Here is a 20,601-nt window from a genome sequence, read left to right on the forward strand (position 1 = left end):
TCAAAGAGCTACAGATGAGGTTGCCCTCGAATGTACAGCTTCTGCAAAGCATGGATGCTTTGAGTCCGGAAACAGTTTTAGGGATAAGAAAACCAAGGCTGCAGGAACTGTCTTTTCCTTCCCAAGTATAATGGAGACATTAGTGTTAGATGAGCAGTGGCAGAGGCTGGGGACTGTCAGTTGGCCTAGAGATTCTGTTTTAGATGCAGAAAGTTTTGGATGGAAGTATACGGCCACACAGATGCTTCAGGAGAGAAAGATTTTAGTGAGGTTGGGAAATTTGCTTTGTCACTTTTAGCAATACCTGTTAGTAATGCTTCAGTAGAGAGAGTATTTTCACAAATGAACCTGGTTAAAAGTAAGCTCAGAAACAGGATGCAGCAAACAAGTTTAGAGAACACCCTGCATGTCCGCGCATTCATGCAGAGAAATGGCATCTGTTGCCATAAGTTCACTCCCTCACAAGAAATGCTGTCTCTGTTTACCCAAGACATTTACTGTGTAGATAAGGCTAATGATAACAGTGACTATATTGATATTGATGCATAGGACTGTGTAGTTGTAGCCCAGCCTGCCAGTTGGTGGATCAAAAGCAAATTGCATGTTTAAGGTTATGAAGATACGGTTGTCACACGTACTTGCATATTTTATTTATTAAACACCAAAGGAAGCCTAAAACTACGCGAAATTACGTCAGTAAATGGACAGTCATGTATTAGTAACTTTCGAGGAGTTTTAAGCTTCCTTTGGTATTTAAAATATAGAATATGCAAGGTAGGGCGGCCGTAACTTGGCAGCCTCAAACGTGCAATTTGCTTTTTGCATCCCGGCTGGCAGAGCTAGGTAGATACCCAAATATAGTGCCATAATTTTTCCTTTTCACCGTATAATTATGAATATTTACTCTGTGCATATTATTATCTAGATCTCAATAAAGTACGTGTCCATTGTCTGCCTTTGTCGCGTAAGTATTCCTGTATATATTATTAAAAAAATTTGGGCTCCTTTTGGGCGGTTTCTAGAGGTTACATTGGCGGGTTTTGGGCGGGTTATCGGGTGGGACTGGGCGGGAACGTGGTTCGAGACCTGGCAACCCTGCCGCCACTTAAGATTTGCCGGACTTATAGTACTCCTGCATACTGACCCAGCACACGGCGGGCACGGCAGCGGGGCACGTGTGGGCAAGTGACAGCCTCCGGGGACACTTCCTGGACAGTACTTCTATTTTTGTGGTAATTTCGGTGTTTGAAATAATGTGTTTCTGGCGCATAACATTCTGGCGCTACTCCATTTATTATATTTTATTCCCCCGAGAGAGAGAGAGAGAGAGAGAGAGAGAGAGAGAGAGAGAGAGAGAGAGAGAGAGAGAGAGAGAGAGAGAGAGAGAGAGAGAGAACCCCCCAGAGAGAGAGAGAGAGAACACCCCAGAGAGAGAGAGAGAACACCCCAGAGAGAGAGGGAGAGAACACCCCAGAGAGAGAGAGAGAGAGAACACCCCAGAGAGAGAGAGAGAGAGAACACCCCAGAGAGAGAGAGAGAGAGAGAGAACACCCCAGAGAGAGAGAGAGAGAACACCCCAGAGAGAGAGAGAGAACACCCCAGAGAGAGAGAGAGAGAACACCCCAGAGAGAGAGAGAGAGAACCCCCCAGAGAGAGAGAGAGAGAACACCCCAGAGAGAGAGAGAGAACACCCCAGAGAGAGAGAGAGAGAACACCCCAGAGAGAGAGAGAGAGAACACCCCAGAGAGAGAGAGAGAGAGAGAGAGAGAGAGAGAGAGAGAGAGAGAGAGAGAGAGAGAGAGAGAACCCCCCAGAGAGAGAGAGAGAGAACACCCCAGAGAGAGAGGGAGAGAACCCCCCAGAGAGAGAGAGAGAGAACACCCCAGAGAGAGAGAGAGAGAGAGAGAGAGAGAGAGAGAGAGAGAGAGAGAGAGAGAGAGAGAGAGAGAGAGAGAGAGAGAGAGAGAGAGAGAGAGAGAGAGAGAGAGTGAAGTTGGTTGGCGAGGGTGGAGTGTTTCATTTTAGACTCGCTGGCCCGCACCGCAATTTGAAAGAAACTAACCTAAGTAACCTAACCTAGCGTAACCTTCCCTAACGGCTCGCCCCCTGCTCTCACATCTCATCTCTGCATGCTGAATAAATATAAACTAACCTAACTTAAGGGAACCGTCAGTAGATTTCTATTTTCAAAACTATTGAACAAAAAAATTTACTCGCATGTCTTTTAGACCTGAATGATGTGAGGATATTACAGAAGTTTCAAAGGATTTTGATGAATAAAAAAAAAATACATATGAAAAAAATGTTTTTACAATTTAGAAAATTTTCAATTCCATTCAGTTACTCACATACTTAGGATAAATTTTTACATAGATATAAAACTTGCAAGTGTTGAAACAAAAATAAAGAGCCAGATTTTTCAGTTTCTTTTATTTTTTTTATTTTTTATTTTTTTCACTCATGTTTAATCCGGTACCAGCGACGGGCCAAATTTGTGACTTTACCGTGTAGAAGCGACGGGCCAAATTTGTGACTTTACTGTGTAGCAACGACGGGCCAAATTTGTGACTTTACTGTGTAGCAACGACGGGCCAAATTTGTGACTTTACTGTGTAGCAACGACGGGCCAAATTTGTGACTTTACTGTGTAGCAACGACGGGCCAAATTTGTGACTTTACTGTAGCATCGACGGGCCAAATTTGTGACTTTACTGTGTAGCAGCGACGGGCCAAATTTGTGACTTTACTGTGTAGCAACGACGGGCCAAATTTGTGACTTTACCGTGTAGCAACGACGGGCCAAATTTGTGACTTTACCGTGTAGCAACGACGGGCCAAATTTGTGACTTTACCGTGTAGCAACGACGGGCCAAATTTGTGACTTTACTGTGTAGCAACGACGGGCCAAATTTGTGACTTTACCGTGTAGCAACGACGGGCCAAATTTGTGACTTTACCGTGTAGCAACGACGGGCCAAATTTGTGACTTTACTGTGTAGCAGTGACGGGCCAAATTTGTGACTTTACTGTGTAGCAGTGATGGGCCAAATTTGTGACTTTACTGTGTAGCAGTGATGGGCCAAATTTGTGACTTTACCGTGTAGCAGTGACGGGCCAAATTTGTGACTTTACTGTGTAGCAGTGATGGGCCAAATTTGTGACTTTACTGTGTAGCAGTGATGGGCCAAATTTTACTGTGTAGCAGTGATGGGCCAAATTTGTGACTTTACTGTGTAGCAGTGATGGGCCAAATTTGTGGCTTTACCGTAGCAGTGACGGGCCAAATTTGTGACTTTACTGTGTAGCAGTGATGGGCCAAATTTGTGACTTTACTGTAGCAGTGATGGGCCAAATTGGACTTTACTGTGTAGCTTTGATGGGACAAATTTGTGACTTTACCTTGTAGCAACGACGGGCCAAATTTGTGACTTTACCGTGTAGCAACGACGGGCCAAATTTGTGACTTTACCGTGTAGCAACGACAGGCCAAATTTGTGACTTTACTGTGTAGCAACGACAGGCCAAATTTGTGACTTTATCGTGTAGCAGTGACGGGCCAAATTTGTGACTTTACCGTGTAGCAACGACGGGCCAAATTTGTGACTTTACCGTGTAGCAACGACGGGCCAAATTTGTGGCTTTACCGAGTAGCAGCGACTGGCCAAATTTGTGACTTTACATAGTAGCTGAGACGGGCCAAATTTGTGACTTTACTGTGTAGCAACGACGGGCCAAATTTGTGACTTTACCGTGTACCAGTGACGGGCCAAATTTGTGGCTTTACTGTGTAGCAGAGATGGGCCAAATTTGTGGCTTTACCCTGTACCAGCAACGGGCAAAATTTGTGGCTTTACAGTGTACCAGAGATGGGCAAAATTTGTGTCTGTACTGTACCATAACGGGCCAAATTTGTGGCTTTACGGTGTACCAGCGACGGGCCAAATTTGTGGCTTTACCGTGTAGCACTGACGGGCCAGATTTGTGGGTTTACCGTGTACACGCGACGGGCCAAATTTTTGTGACTTTACCGTGTAGCAGTGACGGGCCAAATTTGTGGCTTTACTGTGTAGCAGCAACGGGCCAAATTTGTGGCTTTACCATGTACCAGTGACGGGCCAAATTTGTGGCTTTACCGTGTAGCAGTGACGGGCAAAATTTGTGGCTTTACCATGTACCAGTGATGGGCAAAATTTGTGGCCTTACCGTGTACGAATGACGGGCCAAATTTGTGGCTTTACCGTGTACACGCGACGGGCCAAATTTTTGCCATGTTATAAACCCCCCAAAATAGATGATACATAAACTGTCCACAAATGCGTTGATATATATTATGAAATGGTTTGCATGAGTGATGATTTTTTCTCATTTCTCTTGCTTAGAGGTGCAGCTACCGGGTTAAATCTAATTCCCCGTGGTGCCGGACACTGGGAGTTTTACTGTGTAGAAAATTTGAAGTAGAGTTGTTGTAGTTTTATGGCCCACTGTGCTCACCTTGACTCCCCATGGTTCCCGGGTACTGGGGCTGTTACTGTGTGTGTGGAAAATGTTGAGTAGAATCATTGCAGTATTACGGTCCACTGTGCTCACCTTGACTCCCCATGGTTCCCGGGTACTGGGGCTGCTACTGTGTGTGTGGAAAATGTTGAGTAGAATCATTGCAGTATTACGGTCCACTGTGCTCACCTTTATCACGATGGTGGTTTGCTTTAAGCCATCAGTTAACCCCTTGACTGTGGATTTCCTACAAGAAGACGCCACCAAGCTACAGGAGTGGAACAAAAGTGACTGATACAATTCAATAAAGAAAAATGTAAAGTCATGCACCTTTGCAGTGGATATCCAGCATACTAATACCACATGGGAAACACTCCACTATCCACCACAGAGGCAGAGAAAGACATGGGAGTACATGTTTTCAGGCTACCAGTGAAGGTCAAATCCATGCCAATCACAGCGGACTGGTTAATTACTGAGTCATTTCATGAAGGTTTCCACTTGTATATTGCATCAGAATGTATTACCACCATAGCAAATTAGCACGTGTGGGGAGGTGGTGGCTGAGTTGACAGAGTGACGGCGCCGCGTTCAGGAGGACGCGAGTTCAATCCCCGCCCGGTGCCACCAAGCTGGGATTTTTCAGCCTCTGCCGAGTGGCTTAAAACTACCCACATGCTGTCCAGAAGACCACCTATCAACCCAGACTCTAGATTCTAGGATCAAAGATGAGCTCCGGGAGGGCAGCATGAGCCAATGCAAGATGGCGCCACTATAAACACTCGCCTGCACCAGAACGGGCTGGGACTTTCACTGGGAAGAAGCCTTCGGCCATTCATCAGGCCCCACCGGGAAGAAGCCTACCGGTGCAGTAGGCCGCGATGTAAAAAAAACACTTAAGCATTGTTTCGGGACACCTAAATTGACGTACAGATAATAAATTGTAAGGAGAAATTTTCCTTTGTTAAAAGCTTTATTTAACCCGTCCGCTGCGATTAACACTGATTCCACTTTCCCTGGTAACCTATGCCCCCAGGTCTTTCTCTGCCTCTGTGGTGGATAGTGGAGTGTTTCCCATGTGGTATTGGTGTGCTGGATATCCCCTCCCAAGGTGCAGGACTTTACATTTTTCCTCATTGAATTGTAGCAGCCACATTTTTTAATTTTTATTTTATTTATTTATTTATTTTCTTATTACGTCGCGGCCTATTGCGCCGGTAGGCTTCTTCCCGGTGGGGCCTGATGATTGGCCGAAGGCTTCTTCCCGGTGGGGCCTGATGATTGGCCGAAGGCTTCTTCCCGGTGGGGCCTGATGATTGGCCGAAGGCTTCTTCCCGGTGGGGCCTGATGATTGGCCAAAGGCTTCTTCCCGGTGGGGCCTGATGATTGGCCGAAGGCTTCTTCCCAGTGGGGCCTGATGATTGGCCGAAGGCTTCTTCCCGGTGGGGCCTGATGATTGGCCGAAGGCTTCTTCCCGGTGGGGCCTGATGATTGGCCGAAGGCTTCTTCCCGGTGGGGCCTGATGATTGGCCGAAGGCTTCTTCCCGGTGGGGCCTGATGATTGGCCGAAGGCTTCTTCCCGGTGGGGCCTGATGATTGGCCAAAGGCTTCTTCCCGGTGGGGCCTGATGATTGGCCAAAGGCTTCTTCCCGGTGGGGCCTGATGATTGGCCAAAGGCTTCTTCCCGGTGGGGCCTGATGATTGGCCAAAGGCTTCTTCCCGGTGGGGCCTGATGATTGGCCGAAGGCTTCTTCCCGGTGGGGCCTGATGATTGGCCGAAGGCTTCTTCCCGGTGGGTCCTGATGGTCGGCTCAGCCCGTTCTGGCGCAGGCGAGTGTTTATAGTGGCGCCATCTTGCATTGGCTCATGCTGCCCCCCGGAGCTCATCTTTAATCCTAGAATCTAGAGTCTGGGTTGATAGGTGGTCTTCTGGACAGCATGTGTTTAGTTTTAAGCCACTTGGCGGCGGCTGAAAAATCCCAGCTTGGTGGCACCGGGCGGGGATTGAACTCACGTCCTCCTGAACGCGGCACCTTCACTCTGTCGACTCAGCCACCGCCTCCATTCCTGTAGCTTGGTGATGTCTTCTTGTAGGAAATCTGCAGTCAAGGGGTCAAACATCAGTTACTGTAGTGTGCGACATTTCCACCTATAGTCTGTTCACTTAAGTCCGACCTAAGCTGCCAACATAAACCTAAGCACGTTTGCAGGCCGAGTGCTGATTGGCTACTGCTATGGCTTCCAAGTTTTCTTTAACCTCTGTTTGTGTTTATCTCACGCAGCACTTTCTGCTCTTCTGCACTGTGCTTACGAACACGCTTAGGTTTATGTTGTCAGCTTGGGGCAGACTTAACCCTTTCCTTGCGCGCGGTGTGGACGCAACTATCCCCTCAGGCACAGTCGGGGAGCCCAATGGGGGTCTCTTTTAACCTCTGTATCTCAGAAACTATTCATCACAGCTAAAAACCAAAAACACCATTGGAAAGAGGAGGTCCAGATCTATAGGAGTCGGTTATGTATGCCTCTCTTGCGAATGTACATGCACGTTCAGGGTGTTGAGTGTTAACACTTACGTCGGTGCGTGCGGGATGATCAGCCGTATTGAGGGAACTGCAGACATCTTTTCTTCAGATTCTGGCAAGGGAGTTTTGCCAGCTGCAATATTTACAACTATTTGGTCATAGAATCAGTCAGGTGATAGGTGAAGCTATGCAAAAATGCCGCCATATTGGGCAAGAACATCCACCAGTTACTCGTCCGTAGATTTGCCGCGCTGGGCTGATATGATTTTCCACCAAATTTGGTGGAGAATCCACTCAATTGGCAATCCTGTGTTGTGAGAATTAGTGTTGGAACACTCATACGCGGGAGATTTGAGCGCGGGTGGAGCTCGCAGCGAGGGTTTAGCACCACCAGCAAATACGCCTAACGCTCGCTGTGAGCGTTTAGCAATGAAAGGGTTAAGTGAGCAGATTATAGTACAGCTACAGACAGGGATATTGATTCACCTGACTATGAAACTGTGATTCAGGAACTCAACACCTCCTTGTCCCACAGCAAGTGTCCTCCTCCCCTCCCTTCTCCTCCCCCCTCCCCTCTCTCCACTCTCCTACCCCTTGAGACTTGCAGTGCAGAAGGAGGCTACCACATCACTGCCAGCATAGAGTAAGGTGCAGGAGGAAGCAGGTATACATTACAAGAGGTCTCGCCAAGACTCGTGAATCAGTGGTAAGGAAGCTCTCTGTGTCTTGGTGCAGATCCGCCCCAGCTGCTGGACACCATTCAGTTCCCTGAGGAGTACATGGGAGCCCTGAATCACAATGATGGCGGTAGACATCCGGAAGTGCTTCAAGCTGATCTTTGAGGACGACACGTTTAGGCAGGTGGATCTCTTCAACCCTAGTGAGTATTTTATGTATTTACTTATTTATGTGTCTTGTGTTTCACCTGTGGCACTGGTAGGCTTTCTTGGTGGGGCCTGGTGGTTAGCCCCAGTCTTTTATGGTGCAGGCAAGTGTTTATAGTGGTGCCTTCTTGCCTGACTCGTGATGCCCCTTGGAGCTCATCTTTGATCCTCTTTTTGGGGGAAGCTAGAATCCAGGTTGATAGGTGGTCTTCAGGACAGCATGTGGGTAGTCTGAGGCCACTCGGCGATGACTGAAAAGTGTCAGCCTCCACCTCCTCGGCAGCAAGGGTCTCCAAGAGCTTGATCACACAAACCATCACCATCACTGTCAGCCATTACTAGTCTGCCGCAGAACAAAGACCTTTCCCAAAGCTCTCCACCCCTCTCTGTTAGTGCACACCATTCTACTCTGGCAAATGCTCTCATCTTGTCTCCAGCTGGCCCTCTGCCTGCCCTGGCTCATCTTAATGTCTCTGGGTTGGCACTGTTATCAAAGGTATCATACCAATGCCCAAGAAATGTTAAGAGAAGTCAGTCCAGCAAAAGACCAAGAGGAGAGATGAGATGAGAGCATTGGCCAGGCCGGGACAGAGAACACTGTGGCAGATCTTAGCAGCCTCCTGCCTGAGCTGCTTCCATTGCTGTGAGGAAGGTGTGAAGGGCAGGATAAACTACTCTCTGGAAGGTCAAAAGGGAGTTTATAAATTGCCTGGAGTCTACAGGGTGGATAAAGAATGGAAGGGTATTAACCCGGTAGCAGTGACGGCTCAAATTTGTGGCTTTACCGTGTAGCAGTGACGGCTCAAATTTGTGGCTTTACCGTGTAGCAGTGACGGGACAAATTTGTGGCTTTACCGTGTAGCAGCGACGGGACAAATTTGTGGCTTTACCGTGTAGCAGTGACGGGCCAAATTTGTGGCTTTACCGTGTAGCAGTGACGGGACAAATTTGTGGCTTTACCGTGTAGCAGCGACGGGACAAATTTGTGGCTTTACCGTGTAGCAGTGACGGGACAAATTTGTGGCTTTACCGTGTAGCAGCGACGGGCCAAATTTGTGGCTTTACCGTGTAGCAGTGACGGGACAAATTTGTGGCTTTACCGTGTAGCAGCGACGGGACAAATTTGTGGCTTTACCGTGTAGCAGCGACGGGACAAATTTGTGGCTTTACCGTGTAGCAGTGACGGGACAAATTTGTGGCTTTACCGTGTAGCAGTGACGGCTCAAATTTGTGGCTTTACCGTGTAGCAGTGACGGCTCAAATTTGTGGCTTTACCGTGTAGAAGTGACGGCTCAAATTTGTGGCTTTACCGTGTAGAAGTGACGGCTCAAATTTGTGGCTTTACCGTGTAGAAGTGACGGCTCAAATTTGTGGCTTTACCGTGTAGAAGTGACGGCTCAAATTTGTGGCTTTACCGTGTAGCAGCGACGGGACAAATTTGTGGCTTTACCGTGTAGCAGTGACGGGACAAATTTGTGGCTTTACCGTGTAGCAGTGACGGGACAAATTTGTGGCTTTACCGTGTAGCAGTGACGGGACAAATTTGTGGCTTTACCGTGTAGCAGTGACGGGACAAATTTGTGGCTTTACCGTGTAGCAGTGACGGGACAAATTTGTGGCTTTACCGTGTAGCAGCGACGGGACAAATTTGTGGCTTTACCGTGTAGCAGTGACGGGACAAATTTGTGGCTTTACCGTGTAGCAGCGACGGGACAAATTTGTGGCTTTACCGTGTAGCAGCGACGGGACAAATTTGTGCCATGATATAAACCCTCCAAAATAGATGATGCATAATCTGATCACAAAGGCTTCGATATATATTATGAAATGGTTTGTGTGGGTGATTTTTTCTCATTTTTCTCGCTTAGAGGGACCATTAAGAAACATGATCCCTGCTACCGGGTTAAGGCTGTCAGTCAGTCTTCTGGGGCTGAAAGCTGCATAAGAAACTCACACAGTTCATACAACATCTTGCAGTACAGTTTACTTGGTGTGTGTTCTTATCTATTTTGTTTAGAACATAAGGAGTCTGTAAGAGGCTGGTTGGCCTACACAAGACAGCTCCTGTAAGCCTAACCCCACGTAACCTCACTATCCATAAATGTATCCAACCTCTTCCTAAATGTATCTGTGTGGCTAAGTAAAGGCAACCCAGGTGTATGTTAGCGGGCTCTTTTTTTTGTACTTTTTTGTTGCCCTTGAGCCGTGTCCTTTGATGTAAAAAAACCTTCCCATGGGTGTCATACTATAGTTGTGCCTTCATCAACAATGCCGTCGCTGTTGGCACCGTAATCCCACTGCTACAGTTTATATTGTGTCGCCGGGTGTAAGTTCTGTAATATTTCACTGCTGTTTGTTTCAGAGCCTAAGAGGAGCAGGAGATTCTTCGCACTGATCTATGACTTCTTGGTGTTCACGGACAGCGTGTTCAAGGAAGTGGAGGAGCGGGAAGAAAAGGTAATGTGGAGACCTCGTTATTTTGCAAAGCCGTACAGAGTTAGAGCAGAGAGCACAACAAAGTGTAGGATAAGGTTAGGGGAGGAGAGAGTGGAGGAGGTGACTGAGGTGAAATATTTAGGGACAGTTGTATGTAAGCATGGAAGGTGAGGTGAGGGAAAGAGCAGTGAAGGGCAGACAGGTGGTGGGTGCATTGGGGAGAGTTGTGAGAGGAAGAAGTGTGAGCATGGCGGTAAAGAGGGGAACAAGGAACAGTATTATCCTGCCAACTCTGTCGCATGCATCAGAGACGTGGACATGGAGTGCAGCGCAGCAATCAAGAATACGTGCAGTGGAAATGAGTTGTACAAGAGGTGCGTGTGGTGTGTCAGGATGGCATGGAGGAAGTAATGGAAGTGTGTGTGAGGGGTTTGGTATGGGTTGACAGTGAAGGGAGTGGAGTGGTGGAGTGGTGGAGTGGGTGGTGCACTGAGATGGTTTGGTATGGGTTGACAGTGAAGGGAGTGGATTGTGGAGTGGTGGTACTGAGATGGTTTGGTATGGGTTGACAGTGAAGGGAGTGGATTGTGGAGTGGGTGGTGCACTGAGATGGTTTGGTATGGGTTGACAGTGAAGGGAGTGGAGTGTGGAGTGGGTGGTGCACTGAGATGGTTTGGTATGGGTTGACAGTGAAGGGAGTGGAGTGTGGAGTGGGTGGTGCACTGAGATGGTTTGGTATGGGTTGACTGTGAAGGGTGTGGAGTGTGGTGTGGTGGTGTGGGTTGTGCGCGGAGCTGGTTTGGTATGGGTTGACAGTGAAGGGAGTGGAGTGTGGAGTGGTGGAGTGGGTGGTGCGCTGAGATGGTTTGGTATGGGTTGACAGTGAAGGGAGTGGAGGTGGAGGGTGAAGCGTGGTGCGCTGAGATGGTTTGGTATGGGTTGACAGTGAAGGGAGGGAGTGGAGTGGGTGGTGCTCTGAGATGGTTTGGTATGGGTTGACAGTGAAGGGAGTGGAGTGTGGAGTGGGTGGTGCACTGAGATGGTTTGGTATGGGTTGACAGCGAAGGGAGTGGAGTGTGGAGTGGGTGGTGCGCTGAGATGGTTTGGTATGGGTTGACAGAGAAGGGAGTGGAGTGTGGAGTGGTGGTGCACTGAGATGGTTTGGTATGAGTTGACAGCGAAGGGAGTGGAGTGTGGAGTGGGTGGTGCGCTGAGATGGTTTGGTATGGGTTGACAGCGAAGGGAGTGGAGTGTGGAGTGGGTGGTGCGCTGAGATGGTTTGGTATGGGTTGACAGCGAAGGGAGTGGAGTGTGGAGTGGGTGGTGCGCTGAGATGGTTTGGTATGGGTTGACAGTGAAGGGAGTGGAGTGTGGGGTGGGTGGTGCGCTGAGATGGTTTGGTATGGGTTGACAGTGAAGGGAGTGGAGTGTGGAGGGTGAAGGTGGTGCGCTGAGATGGTTTGGACACCTGATGAGAATGGGGAGAATGAATTTGTGAAGAGTACGAGGGAAGGATTGAGGGAGGGGAAGACCGCCTGTGAAGTGGACCAGTAGGGTGAGTGAGTATTGGAGCGAGGGAGTTGGAAGTAGCAGGATTGAGTGTGCTGAGATGGAGTGCCAGAACAGGGAGAGATGGAGGCACTTCTGCCGCAAACACCTGTGCCCCTGGAGGGGAGTTCCCACGAGGGAGCAGGACGTCAGAGATGTAGACCGACAGATAGATAGTCATTATCATGGATCACGGAGTAGGAACCTGCCAACTGCCCACCCACTTGTACAAGTCACTCTGGCTGTCTGGGTGTGAGGCACCTGGTGCACTTACACAGGTGCCTGGGCAGATGCTGTGCCAGAGGTGCTTCACGGGGACTGTTGCCGAGTGCTTCCTGCCAGGCCAGTTTCTTTACTCTCAGGGTGGCTGCTGTGTGTACAGATGTGGAAGGATTCTTATGGGGAACTTTCATATGGATTGGACATACAATTTATGAGAGAATGCAAAGAAAATAAACTATTTGAAAACTATTAATGTGATAGGCTCACTTAATTTCAGTCAGTTATATTGACAGAAGTATACATACCATTAGGTTGATGGTTTTCATTAAAGAACATTTTGAATCTTCTTTATATTTTGAGGTTCAGAATTGTGTTTGTTTTTGACATAAACATTCATGACGGGCTGCTCCAAGGGCCATGCAGGTGGGCGGCAGCGCTGTGCCTCCCTCCCCTCGCTGCGGGGGACTGGCTGCCTCCATTTGTTCCTTTTAGGGGCTGTGAGGCAAAGTACTAACATACTTTATTTTAGTAATCCGGATAATTTTGTACGAAAATATAGTTGAGGAGAAACCATTGCTCATCTTGCTCTATTAAGGCAGTGTCATACTGGCCGTTTTCCTCCAACCATTGGGTGTGCGGGCAACCATGGTTGCTTGTACACTCAACTGGGAGGCTGGGAGGTTTGGGATATGAGCAATCGTGCAGCTGTGTGTAAACAATGGTAGTGGCTGAGGAGCAGAAGAAGTAGTGGAGATGGCCCACCAAGAGAATGGTGGAGTGGATTGGCAGCGGCTTTGTCTACGCGATAGAGAACTCCCCGTGCTGTGGGACCACACACATGAAAACTCCGCCAAAGAGAATTAAAAAAGATGTGAATGGTTCATGCTTGCTGCTGCTCCTCCCTCACTCTGGTGTCTTGCTTGGATATGAGTGGGGCACCATTTCCAATAGTTAACAAAACTCTTCCTTCTCCATTCATACGCCTCCGTGGTCTAGTGGTCAGCGTGCCTGGCTACTACTCTGCGGGCTTGGGTTCGAATCCCGGCCCGGGCAGTCGGCGTGCAGCTCACCCAGCTGTTCATCCTCCCTTTCAGGCTGGTGGATAAATGGGTACCTGGGGACACCTGGGGAAGGTAAACTGTGGTAACCTGGATGTCACACTGGCCCTGTGTACCGGGGTGACGGGCTCCCTCCCACCACAGGCTCAAGGGCCACAGTGAGGGAGATGAGCACCGAGGCCATGCGCAGCTGTAGCTTGTGCCCCCGACCTCACCTTTACCTTCCTTTCTCCATTCAACAAAAATGGTAGAATGACTCAGTTTTCACAGCACAGTTCTCTGACGAGGCTTGGGTAAACACTCCTCTTCCCATCTTTGAAGCCATGATTGTACCCACGGCCACTTCTTCCTTCCTCTCAACACTTTCCATCCGTGACGCAGACGTCGGCGTCACGGATGGAAAGGGTCAAGAGGAAATGGAAGAGGATTAATCCTCCTCTAAATTCCTCTTAATCCTCTTCCATTTCCTCTTAAGAGGTTTAGAAAAGGATTAAGAGGAAATGTAAGAGGATTAAGGGGTTTAGAAGGGTCTAACCCTTTCCATACGGTGTCGGCGTCGCTGGAGTGAAGGGTTAACTGTAGCAACAAGTCCATAATTTGGGTAACGGCAGCACAAGCTGCAGCAGCCATTACTTTTGCAGTCGGCGCCACATGGATACAGACCGACTGGTTTGTTTACGTTGTGGATATGGGCAGCCGACCTTGGCCGTGTGATGCACACCCAGAAAAGTTGGAGTTACCGGTTGGTTCTACCGCCAACACAGTTGGAGGAAAAAGGCCCAGTGTGACGCCGCCTTTACCTGCAAAGCAAAACTGCTCTGCTACAAACCTGGCAGCCTCAATTTCTGCTGCCAGTGATGTGTGTGTGAGCATTCTAGGGGTTTGATTGAGCCCATGTATTGACTGTGTCAAGTTGGTGTTTGGGAAAAAATAAATGCAGAATACATGTTGGTGCTTGGTGAACCGGAAACACTCGTCTGCGAGATTGGGAAGCTGTTTGGAAGACAACCTGCACCAGTACTGTGTTTTGCAGTCTGTCTGTGTCTGCTGGTGACACAGTGCTCACTGCAGAAAATGAAAGTGACTTACCATCTTTGGTCAGTGTTTTGATAGTGTCTGTAAAAGGAGAAAGCTGAAAGTAAATGTCAACAAAAGTAAAGTGATGGTTTGTGAGCGAAGTAGAAGTGAGGTTGTAGATTTTGTATGCCCATATAGAGTGGGAATTGAATGTGAAAAAGAATGCAAAATAATTTTGAATGGTGAAGAAATGGAGGAGGTCAATGAGTTTAAGTACCTTGGATCAGTTCTGTGCAAGCATGGTGGTATGGAGGGAGAGATAAGAGAAAGGGCATTGCAAGGAAGAAGGGTGGCAGGGTCTTTGGGACGAATCATGAATGGCAGAAGTGTGAGCATGGAGGTAAAGAGGGATTTGAGAAATACAATAATAGTACCAACCCTCACAAATGCAAGTGAAACGTGGGCCTGGAATGAAAGTCAGAGGTCTAGAGTGCAGGCAGTGGAAATGAGTTATTTGAGGAGTGCTTCTGGTGTGAGTAGAATGGATGGAATGAGTAATGAAAGTGTGTACGAGCGTTTTGGAATGTGTCACGGGGGTGAAGGGAAGAAGTGTGGAGTGGTGGAAGAAGTGAAGCGACAGACTTTAAAGTGGTTTGGCCACATGGAGCGAATGGAGGAGAGTAAGATGACCAAAAGGTGTATGTGAGTGAGATAGAGGGAGGGAATGCTAGAGGACGACCTCCAGTGAAATGGAGAGATAGGGTGCAAGAGTACGTTAGGGAGAGGGGGGAAAGATCTTTGAGGGACTTTGAGCAGGCAAGGAGGGAGTGTCTGGATAGAGAAAGTTGGAAGCTCTTCTGCCGTGGGCATCCCCTGGTGGGAGCTCCTAGGAGCAGGCATCAATGAAATGAATGATGAATGAATATATAATGTAAATCATTAGATATTTTACTCTTGATATAACACTTAAATCATTTTAAATACCATAAGTATATTTAATTTGTATTTAAATCATGATTATTATACTCTGATTTAAATCATTTGATTTAAATCAAACCAACCCTGCTCCACACTAGAATGGCTGTGCAGTGGTTGACTTTTATTAGTGTTCAAAACTTGTTAACTGACTGGCCTTCCCCTTGCCAGGTGGGTGCCCTCGCTGAGCAGCGGGACAAGATGAGGGCCAAGCTACACAAGATGAAGCAGCAGATCCATGAGAGGAGGATGGAGAACGAAAAGAATCAGCTGGCGAAGGAAGAGGTAGGACTGAGTCAAAGCCTTTCCCCACATTTACTTCTAGCATATTGCACGCTGCCGCCCTCACTGAACATACCCACCGGCCACTAGAGGGCAGGTGTGTGCGTAGTTACGTAGTTGTATTTACACAGTTGTACACGAGGCTACACAAGGATACGAGGAAACTACAAGGAGCCAGCTGGTCTACACTTGGCAGCCCCTGAGGATGGGTTATTCTCCAAAGCCCTTCCCATCCATAGCTACATTTGATCTTCATTTAACCCTTTCAGCGCTATGTTGTCGCAGCGATGCTGAGCGGTCCGTGTTGGTGGAGCTAAATCACCGCCGCGAGAATTGATCTGTGTTGAATCTCCCGCTCACAATATACGTCCCAACACTATTCCACACTCCACTGTAACTTTAGTCTGAATGGTTCATGTCTTATAGTGGGTCGTCCTTGCCCGCACCACCACCTACACAACCACACCCTCACACAACAAACAGCTGCATGCCGCGTGTCACCAGAACAGGGTGCATTGCGTCTTGCCTAGTTGGCTGTCACAACCTCCAAGTGACAGGGAGAATAACATACTAAACTATACATAATATTATAGGGACAGTGGTATTGGTATGCTGGATTTCCCCTCCCAAGGTGCATGACTTTACATTTTTCTTTTTTGGATTGTAGCAGCCACTTGTTGCTCCACTCCTGTAGCTTGGTGATGTCTTCTGGTAGGAAATACGCATCCAGGGGCTGAAACTTAAGAAATAAATCCCAGACTTTTCACGGTTTCTCTTGGTAATGCAGTGATTTCAGGGTCGAAGGTCAGAGCTCACCCACACCCAGCTCCCTTTCACAGTTAGAGCGGTCAAGAACTGTTATTTAACGTGTAACTGCTTAGAGGGTTATTTATACCACACTTAGAGGTTGGATTTGTTTGTGTTGAGCTGCACCATCCTTTTGTTGGTCCACTTGACAAGCCATTTCGTTGATGTACAAGATAGTTAGTAGATGACTCAGGACTAACCTCTGTGGGATGCCACTAGTAATGCAAGTCCAGTATAGTTTATCCCCATCTAGTCACTAAGTCTAATCTAGTCACCTTGATCCTTATCCTGTATCCCAAGGCCTTCTAGGTTACTTAAGTCTTTGGTGAGTCACTTTGTCAAATGCTTTACTAATATCAAGGTATGATATCATAATTTTGTTTTGTTTTAGTGTTGTTAAGGAAGCCAAGTTTCTTGACATATTTTACACATCTAAACTTTGTCAATTTGTATTTGTCTGTGTGTGTGTGTGTGTGTGTGTGTGTGTGTGTGTGTGTGTGTGTGTACCTAGTTCTGAAATACAGTAAAAGATCTGCACTAGGCTCGTGCTGTCCTGTCTCCATAACACTTATTATCCAGTTTGGCTTTAAATTCATGAATTGTTTTTGCACACACAGTCTCCTTGTCAAGTCCGTTCCATGTTGTTGTGCTTCTGTATGGAAAACTGTATTTCTTGATGTCTCTCCTACAGTCACTCTTCTTCAATTTCTTACCATTGCCTCTTGTCACACTTCTGTCACGTACCACTAGGTCTTCCCTGTCCAATTTCTTCAGTCCCTCTTGTATCCTGTACAATGCTATTAGGTCCCCTCTCTCTCTTCTGCTCTCCAGTGTTGTTGGTCACAATTTCTCGAGTCTTTCTTCATGAGTATGTTCTCTCAGAGTTTCCGGTAATTTAGTCGCTGCTCTTTGTATTCTTTCCAACTTTCTAATTTCTTTCTTCAATCTAGGTGACCACACTAATGCTGCATATTCCAGTCTTGGACGTATCATCGATGTCATTAGTTTCTTCACCATTTCTTCATCTAAATATGTAAATGCTGCTTTTATGTTTCTCAGAAGATTGTACAGCATGTGCAGAAAGTGCTGTCGTCAAGGCGCCGCCGACAATTCTTTTCGCGTTAAGTGAAAGAGGCTCACAACTACCTTCCCGGGATCACAAGATGTCCTGACGCCTTTGCATCACTAACTGGCAACCCTCTACGCTCTCCGGGGAGCAGGCGCCAGTGTTGACAGTCACCGACAGTAGCTGCTCAGCTGCCATTTAGAGAGGTTGTACAATCGTCTGGCGTGCCAGACGAAGGCTAATGGCGCTGTCATTTTGCTTCCTTCCACCCTCTCAGTACGCCTAAAATGACTACACGCAGGGACAAACGGATTGAGGTGTTCACTTGATATAAGGCTGGTCACGATCTCCCATTTATTTCCTGTCAAACTGGTGTTGCTGAGAACAACACAGCGGCTGGTGCAGCGTTTGAAGGACGTCGGAGAGGCTACTGCACTGGCACCCCTTCCCAAGTGTGGCAGGCCTCGTAAGACTACTTCTAGGACCCGTGCACTTATCTCTAGGCAGGCTGCTAAGGAACCAAGGCTGACAGCACGAGGAATCAAAGAAAAGAACCCACAGTTACTGGAACATGTATCTGTAAGGAGCGTACAGCAGCTGCTGCACGATGACCTCGGCCACAAATGTTACCGTACCCGCAAGAAGCCCCTGTTAACTGCACACCAAAGGGAGAAGAGAGTAAAATTTTGCAAGAACTACCTAGCCTGGAGTGAGGAGGAATGGAAGACGGTGCGGTGGAGTGATGAAGCAACCTTCACCGTGACCGGGACACCGTCATCACGAGTGTACCACAAGCCAGGCACCGACCCCTTGGACCCCAAGCACACGTCAAAGTTTGTGAAGCACCCAGCTTCACTCATGGTGTGGGGCTGTTTCACCTACTATGGAGTTGGTGAATTAGTTATTCTTCCTGCTAATGTTAGGGTAAACCAACACAACTATTTGGAGCTATTAAGTGATGTCCTGTGCGATTCATTCGAAATAACAAAGGCAAGAGTATTTGTGCAGGATTCTGCTCCTGCACATGTAGCAAAATCTGTGAAGCAGTGGTTGACTGATTGTGACATTCCCTTCATCAGTGACTGGCCTGGAAATAGCCCAGATATTAACCCAAGAGAAAACTTATGGGGATACATGAAGAGACACCTGCATGGTATAGACACGTCATCAGTACCAAAACTTGAGGCTGCAGTCAAGCAACTGTGGGCCAGTTTTTCACTCACCTACCTGCAAAACCTTGCAACCAGTCTCCCCAAACGTCTTGAGGATATTGTAAAAAGGAAGGGCAATGCAAATAAATACTAACTGGTCCAATGATACGTATTTGTTTGTCCACCATTCTCCCAGAAAGTCATAATCAATGTTTTATTTAGGCGGCAACAACACTTTCCAAGCATACTGTATGTTTCCCCAGTTATCCGGTCTATATGTTTTCCAAAGGATAACTTGTCTGTTATGGTCACTCCCAGATCTTTTTCTTCAGTTTTTCTCATGATTCTTTCATTACTCAGAGAGTAGTTCCCCGATATTTGTCTACTGCTCTTACCAAACTCCATCACACTACACTTCTCTGTGTTGAATGTCATTTCCCATTTGCGTGACCATTCGCTTATTATATCAAGATCTTGGCCCAGGGCTACACAGTCTTCTTCATGAGCCACCCTCCTCATTATTTTAGCATCATCAGCAAACATATTCATATAGCTTGTCACCCCTTCTGTCATGCCATTAATATAAATTACAAACATAATCGGAGCCAGCACTGATCCTTGGGGGACTCCACTGGTCACTTCCATCCAGCTTGATTTATTATTCCTGATTACTGTTCTCATTTCTCTCCTCGTCAAAAAGTCCACAATCCAATCCAATATTGAACCACCCAGACCTCCAACATGATTAAGTTTACATAATAATCGCTTGTGTGGTACTTTATCAAACGCCTTCTTTAAGTCCAGATACACACAATCTGCCCAACCGTCTCTTTCCTGTATTATATCAATTACTCTTGAATAGAAGCTGATCAGATTAGTTACACAAGACCGTCCTCCTCTGAATCCGAATTGGCTATTTGTTATTATACTGTTTTCTTCTAAATACTCCACCCATCTGTTTTGTGTGTTTGCATCAGTGTGTGTGTGTGTGTGTGTGTGTGTTTGCATCAGTGTGTGTGTGTGTGTGTGTGTGTGTTGTGTGTGTGTGTGTGTGCATCAGTGTGTGTGTGTGTGTATTTACCTAGTTGTAATTTTACAGGGCCTGAGCTACACTCGTGTGGTCCCGTCTCCATATCTGTACTTGTCCAATTTTTCCTTAAAGTTGTGCATCAGTGTGTGTGTAAATAATAATAATAATAATAGTAATAATAATAATAAACAGTTTATTTAGATGGTTTTCAGTCAAAGGCTGAAAATTTACATGATATTTTCATCTATTGTTTTTAGCCTGACATCTATTGTTTGTAAGTTAATGGAGACTATCATTCCCAACAATATGGTGAAATTCTTCGAAGAAAATAATATAATAAATAATTCGCAACATGGCTTCCGTAGTAAACGTTCGTGTTTGACTAACTTACTTGATTTTTTTCACTATATTTTTGAGGTGTCCGATGAAAGCAGATCAGTAGATATCATATATCTGGATTTTCAAAAGGCATTTGATAAGGTCCCCCACCAACGATTGCTCAGCAAACTATTGGCGCACGGTATCTCGGGTAACATTCACAATTGGCCTTTTGGACTGGCTCTCTGAGCGGAAACAGAGAGTAGTTCTAAACGGTGTTACATCTAACTGGCTTGATGTCAAAAGCGGCGTACCTCAAGGATCAGTGCTTGGCCCCATGCTCTTCTTAATTTATGTTAATGATATCGATGATGGGCTCACTTGCAAAGTATCAAAATTTGCTGATGACACAAAAATTGCTAGTAAAGTAACTGCGACACTCGACGAAGAAGCTTTGCAATCAGATCTAGATCGACTTGCACGTTGGGCCAATCAATGGCAAATGAAATTTAACGTTGACAAATGTAAAGTGTTGCACATCGGAAAAAATAACAATCGCGTTCGGTACGTAATGAATGGCCAACAACTTTCTGCAGTAAGTAAAGAAAAGGATCTTGGAATCACTATATCAAGCGATTTAAAGCCCGGTCAGCATTGTTCAGAGGCAGTTAAAACTGCAAACAAATTGGTTGGCTTCATCGGACGAGTCTTTAATAATAAATCGGAAAAAAGTAATAATTAAAACTGTTTAATTCGTTGGTTTGACCCCGTCTAGAGTACTGTGTATAGTT

The 20,601-nt window shown here is 46.8% G+C and overlaps 1 protein-coding gene across 4 annotated transcripts in view; it reads left to right on the forward strand.

Moving 5' to 3' along the window:
- The first annotated feature begins 1,120 nt into the window (after positions 1-1,120).
- LOC126987379 (probable inactive protein kinase DDB_G0270444) overlaps positions 1,121-20,601 on the forward strand; it is a 42,571-nt gene continuing 23,090 nt past the window's right edge. For 2 of the 4 annotated variants that reach the window (XM_050844362.1, XM_050844363.1), the window contains exons 1-3: positions 8,450-8,552; positions 10,263-10,357; positions 15,328-15,441. In XM_050844362.1, coding sequence (XP_050700319.1) covers positions 8,465-8,552; positions 10,263-10,357; positions 15,328-15,441 — 297 coding nt within the window. In that variant the 5' untranslated portion in view covers positions 8,450-8,464. Of the gene's footprint in view, positions 1,233-7,812; positions 7,897-8,449; positions 8,553-10,262; positions 10,358-15,327; positions 15,442-20,601 lie in introns of those variants that run through there. The other 2 variants (XM_050844364.1, XM_050844365.1) reach the window with 2 other exon arrangements.

Source organism: Eriocheir sinensis, chromosome 64, assembly GCF_024679095.1.
Source record: "Eriocheir sinensis breed Jianghai 21 chromosome 64, ASM2467909v1, whole genome shotgun sequence".
Classification (NCBI taxonomy): domain Eukaryota; kingdom Metazoa; phylum Arthropoda; class Malacostraca; order Decapoda; family Varunidae; genus Eriocheir; species Eriocheir sinensis.